Source organism: Pseudophryne corroboree (genome assembly GCF_028390025.1).
Source record: "Pseudophryne corroboree isolate aPseCor3 chromosome 3 unlocalized genomic scaffold, aPseCor3.hap2 SUPER_3_unloc_1, whole genome shotgun sequence".
Taxonomy (NCBI): Eukaryota; Metazoa; Chordata; class Amphibia; order Anura; family Myobatrachidae; genus Pseudophryne; species Pseudophryne corroboree.
In genome coordinates, this window is record NW_026967493.1 from 3,837,345 (window position 1) to 3,859,272 (window position 21,928).

Here is a 21,928-nt window from a genome sequence, read left to right on the forward strand (position 1 = left end):
TAAATCTGAATGGCTTGATCTTGCAGAAGATGTGCCGCTTGTAGTAGGACGTTGTATATGGCCCTCAGTTCCAGAACGTTTATTGGAAGGAGAGATTCCTGACTTGAACACCTTCCTTGGAAGTTTCCCCCCTGGGTGACTGCTCCCCAACCTCTGAGACTTGCATCCGTGGTTAGAAGAATCCAATTCTGAAACCCGAACCTGCATCCCTCGAGTAGGTGAGAAGTTTGGAGCCACCAGAGGAATGAAATTCTCACTTTTGGTGACAGGCGTATCCGCTGGTGCATGTGGAGATGTGATCCCGACCACTTGTCCAAGAGATCCAGCTGGAAGAACCGTGCATGGAATCTTCCGTACTGTAGAGCCTCGTAGGAGGCTACCATCTTAGCCAGAATGGGGAATGCACTGATGAACAGATACCCGGGCTGGCCTCAGGACATCCCGGACCACTGATTGGATCACCAACGCTTTCTCCACCGGTAGAAACACCCTCTGCACTTCCGTGTCGAGAATCATCCCCAGGAAGGGCATTCTTCTTGTCGGCTCCAAATGTGACTTTGGAAGGTAAGGATCCACCCGTGATCTTGAAGTAGTTGAGTTGAGAGAGCAATACTCAGCAACAGTCTCTCCCTGGAAGATGCCTTTATCAGTAGATCGTCTAAATATGTAATTATGTTCACTCCCTGCTTGTGGAGGAATATCATCTCCGCCATGACCTTGGTGAATACACTTGGTGCTGCGGAGAGGCCAAATGGCAATGTCTGGAACTGATAGGGACAGTCCTGTAGTGCAAACCGTAGGTAAGCCTGATGAGGCGGCCAGATCGGAATGTGAAGGTACACATCCTTGATATCCAGGGATACCAGGAATTCCCCCTCCTCCAGACCTGAGATCACTGCTCTCAGCGACTCCATCTTGAATTTGAATACCTTTAAGTAGGGGTTCAATGACTTTAGGTTCAATATTGGTCTTACCGAACCGTCCGGTTTCGGAACCGCAAACAGGTTGGAGTAATAACCCTTGTGTGTTAGGTGAGGTGGAACTGGATCAATTACATCTGTTCGTACCAACATTTGAATGGCTTCCTGTAGGATAGTACTTTCTGTTAGCAAAGCTGGTAAGCCTGATTTGAAGAATCTGTGAGGTGGGAGTTCCTGAAACTCCTGTCTGTACCCCTGGGCAACAATATATTTTACCCAGGGGTCTAGGCACGATGACGCCCAGACGTGACTGAAATCTTTTAGTCTCGCTCCCACCTGCCCGATCTCCAGGCAGGGAGGTCCACCGTCATGCTGAAGATTTTGAGGAAGCAGAACTTGGTTTCTGTTCCTGGGAACCTGTTGGTGCAGGTTTTCTGGATTTTCCCCGACCTCCTCTAAAGAAGGTGGGGGCCTTTGGATTTTTTAAATTTTGTGGTCCAAAAAGGACTGCAGTGAAGGAGTAGGATAAGATTTCCGAGCCGGGGGAGCTGTGGAGGGAAGAAAGGTTGACTTACCTGCAGTTGCCGTGGATATCCACGCATCCAGTGCATCCCCAAACAGGGCCAGACCAGTGAAGGCTAGGTTGCTCCACACTTTTCTTGGATTCTGCATCCGCAGTCCATTGGCGTAGCCAGAGTACTCTACGTGCCGACACTGCCATGGCTGTAGCCCTCGCATTAAGCAGGCCAATGTCCTTCATGGCCTCCACCATGAAACCTGCAGAAGCCTGTATGTGACGTAAAAACAATTCAATGTCACTCCTATCCATAGTATCTAAGTCCTCTAGCAATGTGCCTGACCACTTTACTATGGCCTTAGAAATCCATGCACAAGCAATAGTGGGCCTTAAATCCACGCCTGTAGCAATGTATAGTGATTTGAGCGTAGTCTCAATCTTACGGTCAGCCGGCTCCTTTCAGGCGGTTGAACCAGGGACAGGTAAAACCACCTTTTTAGACAACCTAGATACAGAAGCGTCTACTATAGGTGGGTTTTCCCACTTCTTTCTATCCTCTTCAGGGAAAGGGAAAGCAATGAGAATTCTTTTAGGGATCTGGAATTTTTTCTCCGGGTTTTCCTAGGATTTTTCAAACAAGGAGTTTAACTCCTTAGAGCAGGGAAGGTAAGCGAGGATTTCTTATTTACAGTAAAATAAGTTTCCTCTTCCTGCTCAGGTTCCTTCTCAGTAATATGCAAAACATCCGTAATGGCTTCAATCATTAACTGCACCCCTTTAGCAAGGGATACATCCCCCCCTGCATATCCCCATCACCGTCCCCCAGTATCAGAGTCGGTATCAGTGTCAGCTTACATTATCTGGGCAAGTGGACGTTTTTGCGGGTATGTAGGTGGGTTCTTAGACGAAGCAGTGGGGGCTGAGAATGTCAAACCCTCCACAGATTTTCTCAAAAACTGCGTCTCTTTCTCAGTATGTGACATCCTAGATGAAATCTGGGATATCATTCCCCTTAAAGAATCCACCCACGAGGGTTCCGTTTCAGAAGGCTGAGACAGTATACTGCAGTCCTGAGTACATGGAATAGACTCCTCAGGAGAAGATACACACTCTGCAGCACAGGACACAGAGTCCTTAGACATGGTAAAGTGGATACACATACAGGAAAATGTCAGACAGTTTCCCCCAGAGGACCTTCAGAGAGTCACAGAGTATGAGGAACCAGCCACACCGCGCCCCTGTAGGCAGATATTATGATAAAAGCCCGGTGCTGACTAACTAACCTTAATAGGGTAGTTAGTACTGGTATTACACTTCCCCCCTGTCTATAACACCCTGGCGCCGCAGAGGTATGCTGGAGTTATGTGGAGGCCAGCGCTCCCTGTCAGCGTCTCTTCCTTCTGATCTGCAGGGAGAAAATGGCGCTGGTGAGTGCTGGATCTGCTCTGAGAGGAAGCCCCGCCCCCTGTAATGGCGAGTGGCTTCCCACACTTATTCTTTATACTTGCCTGAGGATTTTGTGTGGTAACAGCGGGATTAGCCCCTGTTAACTATGTGACCAGTGTAGGGTTAATGTGCTGGCTCAGGACGCCCCTCCAGCGTCTACATTTGTTATGTAGCTGAGACTTCCAGGAGCGCAGACTGTCAGAGCTGCGCTCCAACCCTTGTGCCGCCATACCCAGCGGCGACCCACTAACCGGGACATCGGCACTGTACTCACCCCTCTTCTATCTTCCGGCTGTTAGGGGGTGGCGGCCGCGCTACGGGAGTGAGCGGTCGCCTTGTGGGCTTGCGATTAGCACCCTCAGGAGCTCAGTGTCCTGTCAGCGGAGTAGAGAACCATTAACTCTCCATTAAGTTGGTTCCTACTCCCCCTTCCAGCAGTCTCCCTGTAAAATAACAAACTCTAGAAAACAACAAAAACTAAGAAAACTCCTAGCAGCTCCCCTAGCTGTGACCGGCTCCTCCGGGCACATTTTCTAAACTGAGTCTGGTAGGAGGGGCATAGAGGGAGGGGCCAGCCCACAATATTAAACTCTTCAAGTGCCAGTGGCTTCTAGTGGACCAGTCTATACCCCATGGTACTAAATGGAACCCCAGCATCCTCTAGGACGTAAGAGAAAGTGATATAACAGCACGTTGGAAGAGATAACTACAGTTCTGCAGAGTTAGGACCACTATAGGGCTGTTGGAATTGGGACACAGGATTGTTCTGCTTACACACAGATGACGCCATCATTTATTTATGAACTTCAGCTAGAGCTTTTGTGGTTGTACCTCATCATCCATCCGTGAGATTCTAGCAGTTATCCCTGACATTACCTGAGACTGTGACAGTGTGTGTACAGTATATTATAGGAGACTGTGACAGTGTGTGTATATGTTATACAAATATGACAGTGTGTGTATATTATGTATGAGTGTGATCGTGTGTGTGTTTATATTATATAGGAAACTGTGATAGCGTGTGTATATTATGTATGAGTGTGATTGTGTGTGTTTATGTTACATAGGAAAGTGTGATAGAGTGTGTATATTATGTATGCAAGTGTGACAGTATATGTGTATGAGGGTGTGACAATGTGTGGCCCTGACATAATCAAAAAAATCAAATCCTGGTCACACTACACACCATGACAAATTTGGTGGAGCTAGGTCCAAAACTCCACAACCTTTCATAAAGGATAAACAGACACACTTTATTAAGAACAATGTATAACAACAATGTGATCTTATCACTATGCAGAGTTATGGCCAATGTCTAATAGAAAGAAACTGTTATACGGTCTTATGTTGATGAGACATTCCACCGATGCCTGTACATGGTAATTAAATGATAACGTTAATATACTGTGTGAGTGAAGCTTTAAAAAGTCCTCTAAAAATCCGGTACGTCAATACAATTAGTAAATATATGTTTACACCAATTTATCATTTACAGTAATAGTATTACAATCTTTCATATTATTTAGATTATTGCTGCAACCCTATGTTGTCTATCACCTCATGGTAATTGTTTTTTTCCTGTGTGAATTCTCTGATGTACAACAAGGGTTGTTTTTAGTGTAAAACATTTTCCACACTCAGAGCATGAATATGGCTTCTCCCCAGTATGAATACTCTGATGTCTGACAAAAGCAGATTTATGTGTAAAACATTTCCCACACTCAGAGCATGGAAACAGCTTCTCACCTGTGTGAGTTCTCTGATGTACAAGAAGAACTGATTTATCTGTAAAACATTTCTCACACTCAGAGCATGGAAACGGCTTCTCACCTGTATGACTTCTCTGATGTACAACAAGACCTGATTTCTGTGTAAAACATTTATCACACTCAGAACATGGAAATGGCTTCTCACCTGTGTGAGATCTCTGATGATTGACAAGAGCTGATTTATGTGTAAAATATTTGCTACACACAGAACATGAAAATGGCTTCTCACCTGTGTGAATTCTTTGATGACTGACAAGAGCTGATTTACGTGTAAAATATTTGCTACACACAGAACATGGATATGGCTTCTCACCTGTGTGACTTCTCTGATGTCTTATAAGACCTACTTTCTGAGTAAAACATTTCCCACACTCAGAGCATGGAAATGGCTTCTCACCTGTGTGGCTTCTCTGATGTACAGCAATATCGGATTTATGTGAAAAACATTTCCCACACACAGAACATGGAAATGGCTTCAGACCTGTGTGAGTTCTCTGATGTCTTAGAAGACCTGCTTTATGAGTGAAATATTTCCCACAATCAAAGCATGGAACTAGCTTATCACCTGTATGAGACCTTTGATGTTTAACAAGCTCTGATTTATATATAAAACATTTTTCGCACTCAGAGCATGAATATGGCTTCTCACCTGTGTGAGTACTCTGATGTAGAACAAGACGTGATTTACGTCTAAAACATTTCCCACACTCAGAGCATGGAAATGGCCTCTCACCTGTGTGAATTCCCTGATGTGTAACAAGAGCGGACTTCTGTGCAAAACATTTCCCACAGTCAGAACAAGAGAACGGTTTCTCACCTGTGTGAACTCTAAGATGTCCAATAAGCTGTGATTTATGTTTGAAACATTTCCCACACTCAGAACATGGAAATTGTTTCTCACCTGTGTGAGTTTTCTGATGTCTAACAAAGAGTGAAAAATGTAAGAAACATTTACCACATTCAGAACAGGGGAACGTATTAGCACCTGTAGGGCTTGTTCTATGTGTAACATCATCTAACGTATCAGCAGAACAATCTTTATGATTAGAGGGATCAGATGACGTATCTCCACTGTCCAACACTGGATGTATATTTATTTTAACAAGATTTTGTCCTGGAGAATCTTGTTCAATGTTATCTTCTATTTTATAATCTGAAGATAAGAGGAGACGTCCCTCCGAGGTATTCCTGCTTCTGCATCCATCTGCTGGAAATAAAATCCATCTATGGAAATAGATATTTTCTATCTGCATTGAGTAAAAGCATATACTGTTGGGGAATGCGCTTAGCTTGTGTGGCCCCATAGGAGCCTCTTGTGCTGTGGTTGATACTCTAACCAGCCAAGTACAGTAGAGCCGCATTTGCTAATTCCTGCTCACACCTGCCAACATCACAGGTAGAGATTGGAGTAATCACATGTCTGAGATGAGCGCGATTGAGCTAAGTTATAGCTTAACCCGTGAAGGCACACAAGCCGTGAGGTTATGTGATTAAAAAGGTGTGTGTATCTAACAGGGCACCAGCCAGATAACTGGTAACTAGTACTGTGCACTAGATTTTCTATACATAAATGGTTATTTAAAAAAAGAATAACTATAAGTCACAGGTAAATGAATACATTATTACACAATATTGTGTATATGATTCCTAGAATAACGGTTCTAAAAATGTTGGTCACAAATACAGGGTGATTCAAAAGTCGCAGTACACCCTTTTTTTTCAAAAACTGTGCAGGAAATGGGAAAACTGAATACTCCAGTAAGGTATGGGTGAGGTGGGCTATCTTTTAGGGTATATACCGAACATGGGCGCCATCTTGAAATCGGCCATCTTGAATCTAAGTAATTTTTTTTCAAATGGAAAGGGGGTCGTGTAACATGTCAAACAACATCAGAATTTGCTGAAAAATTTATTGCTGCAAACATTTAAAATCGCAGTTATGGTTCAAAAGTTACAACACTTTTTTTGTTGTTTTGATGTCTGGAAAACTATGTTTCCGTGTCAAAGCTGCAGATTTTTTAACAACCGGCAGACCTCCAATTTCACATAGCTGGATCTTGAATGTATGCCATCAATGGGCATGAAGGATTTGTACGATCGATGACTGGCTGATTCCACATTCTGCTGACAAACGTTGTGTGCTGCGTTGTGGGCTCTTCACGAAGGATGCCAAAACCATTGTTGAGGTTATCTCGTCAGTAGCACTTTTTGGTCGACCACTCCGTGACTTGTCAGCCACAGTCCCAATTTTTCGGAATTTGGAAATTAGGCACCTGACAGTGTTAGTGAAATTGGAGGTCTTTTTGGGTGCCAGTTGTTAAAATCTGCAGCTATGGAACGGAAACTTTGTTCTCCAGACATCAAAATGACCTCAATTCTCTCCTCTTTTGTCAAAATCATCTTCAGTTACCTGCAACAAAAAAAGTGTTGTAAATTTTGAACCATAACTGCTATTTCAAATCTGTTTGCAGCAATAAACTTTTCAGCAAATTCTCATGTTGTTTGACATGTTACACGACCCCCTTCCCATTTGAAAAAAAAAAACTGACTAAGATTCAAGATGGCCGATTTCAAGATGGCGCCTATGTTCGGTACATACCCTAAAAGATAGCCCACCTCACCCATACCTTACTGGAGTTTTCCCATTTCCTGCACAGTTTTTGAAAACAAAAGGGTGTTCTGCGACTTTTGAATCACCCTGTATAATAAGTAGTTGAGGCAAATATAATCTAAAACAATAGTAAAATATTAAACAACCGTATGATACAGCCCTTGAAATGTCTTTAACAAGTGAAATAATAAGAGTTATGGTAAAACTTTCCTTTGTTAACTCTTTTTCTTCTTAAGGGTCCATAGGATCCACAGGGTTAACCTTGGGGTATGCTTGGTGGAGACTAGGATTCAGGCACCTAACAGCAAATCTTTGAGCCTCCCAGGATGCACTGGGTCCCTCTCCACTCATACCACGCCCACAGTTCAGGCTATTCAGTTTTAGTTAACAAGCCCAAAGCAGGAGCTGGAGAGAAGGAAGGATGGTACACACAGGGGGGGTATTCTATTGTTTGGAAAGTCAGTTGGGTTTCTGTTTTTTCCTATCTAATAGAAAAGACAATAAATAGGTGATTACTACGCTTGTGGATGCTTATTACTTATATTACATAAAAAATATACATACACATATATATATATATATTCGATTTTTTGTGTAACCATTGGTCCTCGGAAATGAGTAAGTATTCAGAATTAATATTAGGAAAGCCCGTAATTATATAATATCACATTTATTGTGTAATCACAATCAGAAATATGCATCAAAAATATACGTCAATAAACAATAAAATGATAAAATTCCAAGGAGAGTGATAATATCAATTATTTGCTCTCTCCTTCATATGCATACAGTAGAACAAATAATTTGATTCCTATGGTAGTATTAAATACTTTGGAAATAGTAACTATCCCAGACTGTATCGTCCTCCAAAGAATGAAGACAGTGTATTTTAGTGAATTTGTAACAATGGTTTTCACAGCGGCTGTTAGTATCCAAATAATATCAATATTAGCTGATATACACCTCGGAGCTGGATGTATATAATAGTGCTGCAATTGCCGGCGTGTCGGCTAATCAGTTCATTTATCCAAGCACTTATACAATGGTATATTTACCCTTCCTGGTACCTCTAATTGTAATCAGCCGTGTGTATCTCCACTGCAAAGCCCTTTTTCCCGGTGGTGGTGCACTCACCGCTGGCGGGATTCTGGCTGGTCACGGGTACCTCCGTATGGTGTTTCCCAATAGCGGCAGGTGATCTGACCGCTCACAAGCGCCTGCTCACTATGCGAGAAACTGCAGCGAGCGATTGGGTCGGAATGACCCCCTATGGCTTTCCCGGTGGTGGTAGTGATAGCCGCTGCGGGAGCTGTTCCGGCTGTACAGACTTAGTCCAGCGACAGGATCTGGAACTTTCTCAAGACAGTCTTGAGAAAGTCCCAGTGCATTGTGGGACGAAACGCATTGACCAGAGCAGCACTTGATTTTCTCCAGACCTCCTCCTACCACCTATTGAGCCCACCACAGCTCTTATACATAGATCCTGCCGCTGGACTAGGGGGGTCATTCCGAGTTGATTGCACGCTAGCTACTTTTTTGCAGCGTTGCGATCAGATAGTCGCCGCCTATAAGAGAGTGTATTTTTGCTTTGCAAGTGTGTGAACGCTTGTGCAGCCGCCCTGTACAAAAATGTTTTGTGGAGTTTCTGAGTTGCCCAGAACTTACTCAGCCGCTCCAATCACTTCAGCCTGTTTGTGTCCGGAATTGACGTCAGACACCCGCCCTGCAAACGCCTGCGTTTTTTCCAAACACTCTCAGAAAACGGTCAGTTGCTACCCACAAATGCCCTCTTCCTGTCAATCTCCTTGCGATCGGCTGTGCGAATGGATTCTTCGTTAAATCCGTCGTTCAGCAACGATCCGCTTTGTACCCGTACAACGCGCGTGCGCATTGCGGTGCATACGCATGCGTAGTTTTGACCTGATCGCACCACAGCGATAAAACGTAGCGTGCAATCAGGTCGGAATGACCCCCTAAGTCTATACAGCTGGAACAGCTCCCGTAGTGGATATCACTACCACCACCAGGGAAAGCAATAGTGAGCAGGCGCTTGTGAGCGCACAACGGCACCCGCAGTCAGATCACCTGCCGCTATTGGGAAACACCATACGGAGGTACCCGTGACCAGCCAGAATCCCGCCAGCGGTGAGTGCAGCACCATCGGGGAAAAAGGGCTTCACAGTGGAGATACACACGGCTGATTACAATTAGAGGTACCAGGAAGGGAAAACAGTTAATTTATCCAAGCACTATACAATGGTATGATTACCCGGGACACCGGCAATTGCAGCACTACTATATACATCCAGCTCCGAGGTGTATATCAGCTAATATTGATATTATTGGGATACAAGCAGCCGCCGTGAACACCATTGTTACAAATTCACTCAAATACACTGTCTTCATTCTTTGGAGGACGATACCGTCTGGGAGTTTGCCAAATAGTTACTATTTCTAAGCTATTTAATACTACCATAGGAATCAAATTATTTGTTCTACTGTATGCATATGACGGAGGGAACAAATAATTGATATTGTCACTCTCCTTGGAATTTTATCATTTTATTGTTGTTTATTGATGTATGAATAAGCATCTAAAAGGGCAGTAATCACCTATTTATTGTCTTTTCTGTCAGCCTAATAGAGGTTCTAACCAAACCCTTAATTACGTGCAGCTGAGGTGGATTAAAGCCCTCTTAAGAGTGTGAATATTTATTTCCATCTATATTTGTAGAATTATTTATCACAGCGCCAGGAGTGTCAGTATTGGGGCTGCCTTTCCTGAACTATATATATAGTGTTTTCCTATCTAATAAACAGGAAAAACAGACACCCAACTGACTTTTCAAACAATTGAATATCCCCCACAGAAAACACACTCTCACAATCAGGAGATGGGAACTGGTGACCGAGAAGAATAACCCATTGAAGGTAGGTGCATCAGGGTGGGCACCATGTGGATCCTATGGACCTTGAAGAAAAAGTTAACAAAGGTAAGTTTTACCATAACTTTTTTTCTTCTTCAGGGTCCATAGTCTCCATAGGGTTAACCTTGGGGATGTCCCATAGCAGTTGTAATAGGGAGGGAATGCTTCTAAGCTGAAAGGAGGACATTGCGGCCCAAGGTTGCATCCTGAGAGTAAAAAACGTATCCAAGGCATAGAACCTAAGAAATGTGAAGGCAGTAGATCACTTAGCGGGTCCTTGCATAGTTGTTCAGCAGACGCACCACGGCCGGCTGCCCACAAAGGTCCCACAGAGCGAGTAAAGTGAGCAGAGACTGTACTTGGTACTGGAAGATCTGCTTGCGTGTAGGCCTGTGATATGGTGAAGCGGAGCCAATGAGGACAAACAAGGAATCTGTTTTCCTAATGGACCTGGTACGGTCCACGTAGATCTTTAGTGCACAGACCACATACAACGAAGATTCTTCAGGTGAAAGGCCAGGTGTATGGAAGGCCGTTACCACAATTTCCTTGTTGATATGGATCTCGGATACCACCTTAGGAAGGTATCCCTGCTTAGTCCTAAGGACAGCCCTATCACGATGACAAATCAAAGGGGGGGTCTGCAAGAGAGTGCCCCCAAGTCAGATACTCTGCCGGCTGAGGTGATGGCTTAAGGTGTGTACACACGGTGAGATTTATCCTTTCGATTTTGACTATATAGTCAAAATCACAAGGAATGTTAGTGGAAATTGCAAGGTGCTAGGCAGCTTGCAATACCGATTCAATCCCCATGTGCGGTCCCGGTATCGCAAGGCTAGACAGACTGTGCAGGCAAGTCAATCTTGACTATCTAGTGTACTATCTAGTACAAAGTACTAGAGCACTAGGGCAGTTAGTCAAAATCGTACATAGACAAAATCAAAAGTACATATAGTCAAAATCTGTGTTTCTGGGCTCTGGGGGAGTTCAAGGGAAATCGCATAGTCAAAATCGGGCATAGCAAGGATATCACCGTGTGTACACACCTTAAGAGAAAGAGAGTTTTCGCGTTCAACAATTTGAGGTCAACAGCATCCAATGGTTTAAAAGGAGGCTGCTGCAAGGCCCGAAGAACCAAGGTACCTTGTGGTTGTGTCTGGAGGCCACGAGGGCCACAGCCGGAAGACCATAATTGTTCACCAGAAGCTGAAAGTTGTCTGGGTGTAGAGACCACTCTCCGGCATGCACATCCTGTCAAATGAGGAAGTCTGCTTCCCAGTTGAGGATCCCCATAATGAAGATCACGGAGATGCCCAGGAAAGATCGGAGCTACTTTCTGTATTGCGGCTAAGTGATATAAGCCACTGTAGTTTGTAGCCACCAGGTGAGGGACGTCAGGACATCCTGAGGCAGAAATATTGGGGGTAATTCAGAGTTGATCGCAGCAGAAAATTTGTTAGCAGTTGAGCAAAACCAGGTGCACTGCAGAGGGGAAGGGCAGATATAACATGTGCAGAGAGAGTTAGATTTGGGTTGGTTATATTGTTTCTGTGCAGGGTAAATACTGGCTGCTTTATTTTTACACTGCAATTTAGATTTCAGTTTGAACACACCCCATTCAAATCTAACTCTCTGCACATGTTATATCTGCCCCCCCTGCAGTGCACATGGGCCCTCATTCCGAGTTGATCGCTTGCTAGCTGCTTTTAGCAGCATTGCAAACGCTAGGCCGCCGCCCTCTGGGAGTGTATCTTAGCTTAGCAGAATAGTGAACGAAAGATTAGCAGAACTGCTCGAAAATCTTTTCCTGCAGTTTCTGAGTAGCTCCAGACCTACTCCTAGATTGCGATCACCTCAGTCTGTTTAGTTCCTGCTTTGACGTCACAAACACGCCCTGCGTTTGGCCAGCCACTCCCCCGTTTACCCAGCCACTCCTGCGTTTTTTAGCACACTCCCGGAAAACGGTCAGTTTCCGCCCAGAAACACCCACTTCCTGTCAATCACACACCGATCAGCAGAGCGACAGAAAAGCGTTGTTCGCCCCTGTGTAAAATTGCTTAGTTTTGTGTGAAAAAACTTTGCGCGTGCGCTCTGCGGCCCATACGCATGCGCAGAACAGCCGGTTTTTAGCCTGATCGCTATGATGCGAAAACGGCAGCGAGCGATTAACTCGGAATGACCCCCATGGTTTTGCACAACTGCTAACAAATTTGCTGCTGCGATCAACTCTGAATTAGGCCCATTGTCTGAGATTTGATCTGCCTGGGTTGTCCATTCCACCTGGCGAATATCAGGCACTGGAGAGGCCTGGAGTGGAATTGGGCAGATTCCACCATGTCGAAGGCAGATACTATGGAGCCCAGGGTTTGCATTGCTGAGTGTAAAGAGGCTCTGCGACTGTGGAGTAGGTTGTGAATGCGCAATCGTAGTGCTGCAATTTTCTCCAGAGGAAGAAAGATGCATTGCACATGAGCATCCAGCAGAGCTCTGAGATGGAGCATCCTCTGAGACAGGATAGAGAGGACTTGGCCCAGGTGATCGAACCATCCGTGGCTCTGAATGAATGACATTGTCACCAGGAGATGATGGTGGAGAATGTGCAAGAAGGAGGAGGTTGTCCAGGTAAGGGAGTATCCGGATTCCGGATTGTCTGTTAAGATGAGCAGCCACCACCGCCATGAGTTTGGTGAACACCCTGGGGGCTGTGGAAAGGCCAAAGGGTATGGCCTGGAACTGGAAATGCTGACGGAGGACAGCAAATTAGAGGTATTGTGATGACAGGGTGCTATAGGTACATGGAGGTTAGCATCCTGTAAATCCAGGGACACCATAAAATCCCCAGGCCGCATGGCCAGGACAATGGAACGAAGAGTTTCCATTTGAAAACTGGGCACTTTGAGGTATTTGTTCAGTAATTTTAGATTAAGGATGGGATGATGAGACCCATTGGGTTTCTGAACCAAAAAGCGTAGAATAGAACCCCATGCCCTGTTGAGACATGGGGACAGGAATAATCATCTTCAGCGCCTTGGCCTTGCTGAGGTCTGCTGGTGGACTGGTAGGAAAGTACTGTCTGGAACGACGCTTCAGGAAGGAGAGAGCGTACCCGTGAGACCATTTCTTGAACCCAAGCGTCCGTTGTGATCTGACGCCATGTATAAGCAGACTGAAGAAGTCGGCCTCCCACCCTGGGGTCCCCCTGGCGGAGGCTCGCCCTGTCAGGCAGGGGGTTTTATCCTCTGGTTTGGTAGTTGTGCATCTAGCAGTCCAGGCCTGTTTGGGTTTGGGCTTAGAAGCCTTTGTGGGATGAGACTGTCTAGGGAAGGTCTGACCTTGGCCTTGCTTTGAGTGCGAACGGACAGAAAGGACGAAATCCGAGGCCACATAGAAGAGGCTGAGGGTAGGCAAGTGGTCTTAGAAGTTGCCAGGTTATTGACAATCTTGTCCAATTCTGGTCCAAAAAGAAATTTGCCTGTTAATGGAAGTGCTTCCAGGACTTTCTTAGCATCAGAGCCCGCCTTCCAGGTACGAAGCCAAACAATGCAGTGTACTACTACAGAAGCAGCCAAAGCTTTAGAGGACAGTAGAGCTGTATCCAGAGCAGCCTCTCCAATGTAATAAGTGGTATCCCTGATGTTGGCAATTAATGACAGTTGTTCCTTGGTTGCCTCTGAAGAGGAACTGTTTAAGGGCATCAGCCCAGTTTTCAATGGTTTTAGCCACCCAGGCTGTAGCCGTGGCAGTTCTGGTTGTGACGCCTGTAAGCGAATGACGAGAGTTATGGTAGTCTTACCTTTGTTAACTCTCTTTCTTCGAAGTTCATAGGTTCCACAGGGCACATCGGGTTGTAGGTAGTGAATGAGAGTCCGGGCACCAAACAGTTAAAGCTTTCAGCGTATACAAGAATGCTCGGCTCCCCTCCCCTATAACCCCGCCTCCATGCTCATGCATTCAGTTTTGTTAACCAGCTCAAAGAAGGAAGAGGAAAGGAGAGAAGAAAGATGTGAGGCACATAAGAACACATTCTCACAGACAGGAGTAAGGAACCAGAGGCCAATGCCGTACAAATCCAGAGAGGCCAGGTGCATTAGAGTGGGCACCCTGTGGACCCTATGAACTTCGAAGAAAGAGAGTTAACAAAGGTAAGTCTACTATAACTCTTGTTTTCTTTATCAGGGTTCATAGGGGTTCCACAGGAATTATCGGGGATGTCCCAAAGCAGTATTTCAAGGAAGGGGACGCACCTGAGAGGATAAGAGAATCTGGCGCGCAAAGGAAGCATCCTGGGAGACGAATGTATCAAAGGCATAGAACCTAAGAAACATGTGGACCAAAGACAACAATTGTTCGGCGGATGCACCACAGCGTGCCACCCAAGAAGGTCCTACAGACCGAGTAGAATGGGCAGAAACTGAAGCTGGTACAGGAAGTTCAGCTTGAATGTAAGAATGTGAGAGAGAAGGTCCCGTCGATGAGGAAGTTGAATTCTAGGGCTACCAGAATGAGGTTTTCTGCTTCTTGTTTGAACTTCCGAAGGAGCAAAGGTAGAAGGGATACCGGATAGAAGATGTATGGTAGACGAAATGTCCACTGGACTGACAAGGCATCTACGAATGCTGCCTGAGAATCCCTGGACCAGAATCCAAATACTGGAATTTTGTGGTTGTGGCGTGAGGACATGAGATCCACGTCTGGTAGACCCCATCTGTCCACCAGGAGTTGGAAGACCTTTGGGTGAAGAGCCCATTCTCCGGTGTGAACAGCCTGACAACTGAGGAAAATCCAATTCCCAGTAAAGGACGCCTGGAATGAACATCTCTGACATGGCCAGGAGATAATGTTCGGCTCACCGGAGGATTTTGGGCACTTCTTGCATAGCCATTTTGCTGCAACTGCCTCCCTGATGATTGATATATGCCACTGTTGTGGCATTTTCTGACTGAACCTAAAAATGTCTGCCCTGGTCTCTCCCAGGTGCAACATCCGCTGCAACAGTGTACGGGATGACTTCTTCCAATTTTTCAATCATCTGTGACACTGCAGGAAGGTTACTGCAAGTTGGAGATGATGGAGGAGAACCTCATGTGAGTTCGCCAGGATCAGCAGGTCGCCCAGGTATCGGAGAATTCACATTCCCTGACCATGAAGGTGTGCTGCCATGACAGCCATGACTTTGGTGAATATCCTGGGTGCCATAGAGAGGCCAAACGGCATTGCCTGGAGCTGATAATGTTGGTTGCAAATAGCAAACTGTAGAAATCGCTAATGCGAGAGTGCAGTAGTAATATGCTGATATGCATCCTGAATATCCAGTGACACCATAAAGTCCCCAGGTTCCATGGACAAAACTATGGATCGTAGTGGTCTATGTGAAACTTGGAAACTTTCACAAACCTGTTTGAAGAATTGAGGTTGAGAATCGTCCGGTGTGACCCGTTGGGCTTTGGTACCAGAAATAGGGTCGAATAGTAGCCTCTTCCCAGTAGAGACTGGGGAACTGGCACTATTACCCCAGAGTGTAGAAGTGAGTTGACACGTTTTGAAGTATATGAGCCTTTTCCTGATATGATGGAAGGGCCGTGGAGAAATACTGTTGAGGGGGGGCGACCCCTGAATGAGATGGCGTACCCGTGAGAGACTACTTCCTGAACCCAAGCGTCTGAAGTGGTTGTGGTCCAAACCTGCGCAAAGTGTAGAAGTCAGCCTTCCACCCTGAGGTCCCCCAGGGGTAGATCTGCCCCAACATGCTGCAGGCTTGTCAGGCTTTGCTGTAGGTTGACATGCAGCCCAAGATTGCTTGGTCTTAGGTATAGTGGTCTATGAATCATGTGTTTGCCTAGGGAACACCCGTCCTTTCGCTTTTCCTTGTGGACAAAAGAAACGAAAATTGGAGCTTTTGACCCGCTGAGTAGAAGTCAGGGGTAAAAAGGCAGTTTTGGCAGCAACCAATAATGCTACAATCTTATTCAGCTCTTCGCCAAAAAGAATGTCTCCCGTAAAGGGTAGAACTTCCAAAGTTTTCTTGGAATCTAATTCCACTTTCCAAGAACGCAGCCAAAGAATACGTCATGCCAGCACAGAGGTAGCAGACGCCTTTGCTGTCAGAACCCCAGCCTCTGATAAGGTTTCCCCAATGTAATAAGACGCTGTCTTAACAAGATCCAGGTACATCCCTTCATTGATCAGACATATCTGAAGGCAGTTCTTCAATTGCCTGTAACCATGGTTCGATATCCTTTGTGGCCCATGACGCTACCACGGTAGGTCTATGAATAGCCCCTGTGAGAGAATAAATAGATTTTAGACAATTTTCTATTCTTCTATTAGCCGGTTCCTTCAGTAAGGAGACTGTTGTGACAGGCAAAGTGGACAATACCAGACGTGCGACGTGAGAATCCACTGGAGGCGGAGTTTCCCACTTTGCACACACTGCTGCTGGGATAAATAGTGAGATAATGCAGATAGGCAAAGGGAACTTTATACCTGGAGTGTTCCAGGGTTCCTGTCTAATATCCATAAAATGATCACAATGTGGGAGCTCTGATTTGATTATCTTTTATTTTTTAAACACATCGGTTTTCTTAGCCACAGGTGTGGGTTCCTCTTCAGAATTTAGTTGAAGAATTTGTTTAATAGCATCAACAAAAGCAGGGACATAAAGGGAGCATCCTCCTCTGCTGCACAGCAGTCTGTGCCAGAGAGAGCAGTATACTCACCCTCCTCCTCAGATGACACATTAGAATCTGATAACAACGTGGATTGGGAGGAAGAAGTAGCTTGTCTAGAGCAACCAGTGGCATATTTATGCCCCGTCAGGGTCTTATGTCTATTAAGGGTATGCGTTAGCTTTTGAACCTTAGTAGAAAGGGTATCCACCCAAGGTGGATTTGCTATTGGTACACTAGTTGGTGGTAACGGCATAGGAGGGCCCATAGCGGGAGTAAGGCGGTCCACCACAGTACCTATCAATTGAGAGAAAGCCGCCCAGGGGGGCTCCTGCGTAGGAGCAGGTGTTGTGGACTGACTGGAGTGGTATATCAGTTAACACATAGGTTATCCTGCATAACATCCTGTGGAGATAACCCCACAGAGCAAGCTCTACATGAGAGCAACACAGGGGATTCTGCTTGTTTTCGTCCCTTTTTGTTAGACATTTTTGCAAAACAATGTGGGCGCCCTTAGACTGTGATATAATATGAAGTAGAGACACAGAGTGCGGCATGTGACTAAACACAGCCAAGTACAGTATGTCCTGTGAGAAACAGGTATACGTCACTGACTATAACAGAACTCTGTTCGAGATATACAATGATAGAAACTCCGCCTTCTGTGTGACGAATGCGGGCCATAAGCCGGAAACCGGAAGTCCGCGTTCGTCATAAGCCGGAAGTCCGGAAGTCCGCGTGCGTTCCAGCACGAGCGGACTGTTTTAAACATAGTTTTCTAACTAATAAAGTAATAAAATTTATGAATTATATCTAACTTCTTTGATTGCCTTGAGTCTATCCATATAAAATGAGGTTTTTATTCATTTTTAAACATGTGATGAAATGAATTGTTTTATCAGCTGTAATGATTTGAGTAATTAACTTAGGTATAAATCACACTGCCAGCAAGGACCAAGTCACCTTTGATAAAACAGCAGGTAGCTGTGAAACGCGTCAGGTGTGAGCCTAAGTCACCTTCATTGGATATCTACTTTCACTTGGATCCCTAAGGACTCCGAAAAATAGCGCTATTTACACCCAAATCCACTAACAAGGACCGAACTTCAAGACTGCCACGCAATACTGGTGAGGACTTCCCCGTTGTACTGCCAAACCACTGGGACAGCTATTCCTCCAGCGTTGTCTTCAATACAAAATTTGGCCCGGGGACTGTGCTACAACCCCAGGATAAGGGACATTTGAATGTGCGGATCCTACAGGGACATTCCATCAAGCAGCATATGAATTACAATCCATGTATGGTGACTATAAATTCATCAGTGCAGTGAGATATTCATTTTATATGTTTCTATGTGCTTTTATATTGCTTAATTATTAAATAATACTGTAAATTATTTTTACAATTAATTTCAGTCAGCGCTGTCTTATCTTTGTTTGGTTAATTCTGCCTGTGAGAAACAGCCCTGCAAGCATCTGTGCCCAGGGTATAGAAATAACAGAGACAGGTATATATATGTATTTCTGAAAAGAAAGTCAGACAGCTGAAACTAGCACAGTCACATACAATGCAGATACATATAAAATATCACTGCAATGAACACCTGGATCAACTAATCAACTTGTTTTTAAAGCAGGTAGGATATAAGTGAATGTAAAAACCTGGCTTGTTGCAGATGTTTTTACAGGGAGACCGAGCCCAGCGTTCCCGGAGACCTGCTTGCTGCCTGCTGTAAGATGGCTGCCCGGGTCTTTGAGGGAAGAAGGGAGAGTGAGGCAGCTCAAGGGCGAGAAATCTGCTGTAGACTGGTGCCCAGAGCTGGGGGAGGGGCTGCAGGTAAAGCGCCACCTCACCTATGCTGGTCTTCCACCCCAGGTACAAGCGGGACTTTTGAAAAGGTGAACCCCTCAATCTGTGCCCAATAGCCCTGGTGGTATAGTGGAGTCCCTGTCCGCAGTGTCCTCGCCAGCGCTGCGGTCTGTCTCCCTGGATGCGTGACAGACCGTGAATTACATGCAGTTCTTAGTGAAGGGACCCTGTTACCTGCCCCCCGTTCCCGGCGTCTCCACAGCAAGCGGTGCTAGTCGCGGAGTGTGGTACCCTTCTGCAAATTTTCATCTGAGGCTTTGTCCAAGCGGGAGTTTCGGCACCAGCAGGTGGGGTGATGGAGCTGCAGTGCTAAAGTCTGACAGACATACAGCGCTGACAGCCCAGTGAAAAAATCACAGAAAAAAGTAAAAAATAAAAAGCTTTGGGGCTGCTGCTGCTGCAGCCCCATCACGGTCTAATTGCTTCCTGCAGGAACCAACTAAAAACTGAATGCCTGAGCATGGAGGCGAGGTTATAGGGGAGAGGAGTCGAGCACTCTGGGATACGCTGAAAGCTTTAACTGTTTGGTGTCCGAACTCTCATCCACCACCTACAAACCCGATGTTCCCTGTGGAACCCCTATGAACCCTGATGAAGAAAAATAAGATTTTACTCACCGGTAAATCTATTTCTCGTAGTCCGTAGTGGATGCTGGGGACTCCGTAAGGACCATGGGGAATAGACGGCTCCGCAGGAGACTGGGCACATCTAAAGAAAGCTTTAGGACTATCTGGTGTGCACTGGCTCCTCCCCCTATGACCCTCCTCCAAGCCTCAGTTAGGACACTGTGCCCGGAAGAGCTGACACAATAAGGAAGGATTTTGAATCCCGGGTAAGACTCATACCAGCCACACCAATCACACCGTATAACTCGTGATAGGAACCCCGGTTAACAGTATGATAACAATGGAACCTCTGAATAGATGGTTCGCAATAACAACCCGATTTGTGTAACAATAACTATTTACAAGTATTGCAGACAATCCGCACTAGGGATGGGCGCCCAGCATCCACTACGGACTACGAGAAATAGATTTACCGGTGAGTAAAATCTTATTTTCTCTGACGTCCTAGTGGATGCTGGGGACTCCGTAAGGACCATGGGGATTATACCAAAGCTCCCAAACGGGCGGGAGAGTGCGGATGACTCTGCAGCACCGAATGAGAGAACTCAAGGTCCTTCTCAGCCAGGGTATCAAATTTGTAGAATTTTGCAACGTGTTTGCCCCTGACCAAGTAGCAGCTCGGCCAAGTTATAAAGCCGAGACCCCTCGGGCAGCCGCCCAAGATGAGCCCCCTTCCATGTGGAATGGGCTTTTACAGATTTAGGCTGCGGTAGTCCCACCGCAGAATGCGCAAGCTGAATAGTGCTACAAATCCAGCGCGCTATAGTCTGCTTAGAAGCAGGAGCACCCAGCATGTTGGGTGCATCTAGGATAAACAGCGAGTCAGTTTTCCTGACTCCAGCCGTCCTGGAAATATAATTTTTCAGGGCCCTGAGGTTGGTACAAGTGAAAACCTGATACCACCTTCGGGAGAAAGTGAGGACGAGTCCTCAACTCTGCCCTATCCATATGGAAAGTCAGGTAAGGGCTTTTTTATGACAAAGCCGCCAATTCTGACACATGCCTGGCCGAAGCCAGAGCCAACACATGACCACTTTTCATGTGAGATATTTCAAATCCACGGTTTTAAGTGGCTCAAACCAATGTGATTCCAGGAACTTCAAAACCACATTGAGATCCCAAGGTGCCACTGGGGCACAAAAATGGGGCTGAATATGCAGCACTCCCTTACAACGTCTGCACTTCAGGCTGACATCCTTCCTGGCTTTGATCAGGATAAGAATGACTTCCTCCGGAATGCCTTTTTCACTCAGGATCCGGTGTTCAACCGCCATGCCGTCAATGCGGCCGCGGTAAGTCTTTGAACAGACAGGGCCCCTGCTGCAGCAGATCCTGTCTGAGTGGCAGAGGCCATGGGTCCTCTGAGATCAACTCCTGAAGTTCCAGTTACCAAGCCCTTCTTGGCCAATCCGGAACAATGAGTATAGTTCTTACTCCTCTTTTCCTTATTATCCTCAGTACCTTGGGTATGAGAGGGAGAGGAGGGAACACATAAAACCGACTGGTACGCCCGCGGTGTCACTAGAGCGTCCACAGCGATCGCCTGAGGTTCCCTTGACCTGGCGCAATATCTTTTTTATTGAGGCGGGACGCCATCATGTCCACCTGTGGTCTTTCCCAACGGTTTACCAGCATTTGGAAGACTTCTGGATGAAGTCCCTATTCTCCCGGGTGGAGTCTGCTGCGGAAGTCTGCTTCCCAGTTGTCCACTCCCGGAATGAACACTGCTGCCAGTGCTACCACATGATTTTCCGCCCAACGGGGAATCCTTGTGGCTTCTGCCATTGCCCTCCTGCTTCTTGTGCCGCCCTGCCTGTTTACATGGGCGAGCGCCGTGATGTTGTCTGATTGGTTTTGAAGCAGGGGCCTTGTTTGGCTTACGGCCTTGTAAAGGGCTCTTAGCTCCAGAAAATTTATGTGAAGTGAAATCTCCTGTTTGGACCACAGTCCTTGGAATTTTACTCCCTGTGTGACTGCACCCCAGCCCCGAAGGCTGGCATCCGTGTTTACCAGGACCCAGTCCTGTATTCCGAATCTGCGGCCCTCTAGTAGATGAGCCCTCTGCAGCCACCACCGCAGCGACACCCTGGTTCTTGCCGACCGGGTTATCCGCTGCTGTATCTGGAGATGGGACCCGGACCATTTGTCCAACAGGTCCCACTGGAAAATCCTTGCGTGGAACTTTCCGAATGGAATTTCTTCGTACGAAGCTACCATTTTTCCCAGGACTCGTGTGCATTGATGTACCGACACCTGTCCCGGTCTTAGGAGGTTTCTGACTAGAGATGACAACTCCTCGGTTTTTTCCATTGGAAGAAACACTTTTTTCTGGTCTGTTTCCAGAATCATTCCCAGGAACAGAAGACGTGTCGTCGGGACCAGCTGTGACTTTGGAATTGAGAATCCAGTCCTGCTGTTGCAGCACTTCCCGAGAAAGTGCTACCCCCTTACCAACTGTTCCTTGGACCTCGCCTTTATCCGGAGATCGTCCAAGTACGGGATAATTAAAACTCCCTTCTTGCGAAGGAGTATCATCATTTCAGTCATTACCCATGGTAAAGACCCTCGGTGCCGTGG

The 21,928-nt window shown here is 46.0% G+C and overlaps 1 protein-coding gene across 2 annotated transcripts in view; it reads right to left on the bottom strand.

Moving 5' to 3' along the window:
- Positions 1-21,928, bottom strand: part of LOC134983111 (zinc finger protein ZFP2-like) — a 120,961-nt gene that overhangs the window by 34,831 nt on the left and 64,202 nt on the right. For both annotated transcript variants that reach the window (XM_063948826.1, XM_063948825.1), the window contains exon 6: positions 5,638-5,859. In XM_063948826.1, coding sequence (XP_063804896.1) covers positions 5,638-5,859 — 222 coding nt within the window. The remainder of the gene's footprint in view (positions 1-5,637; positions 5,860-21,928) is intronic.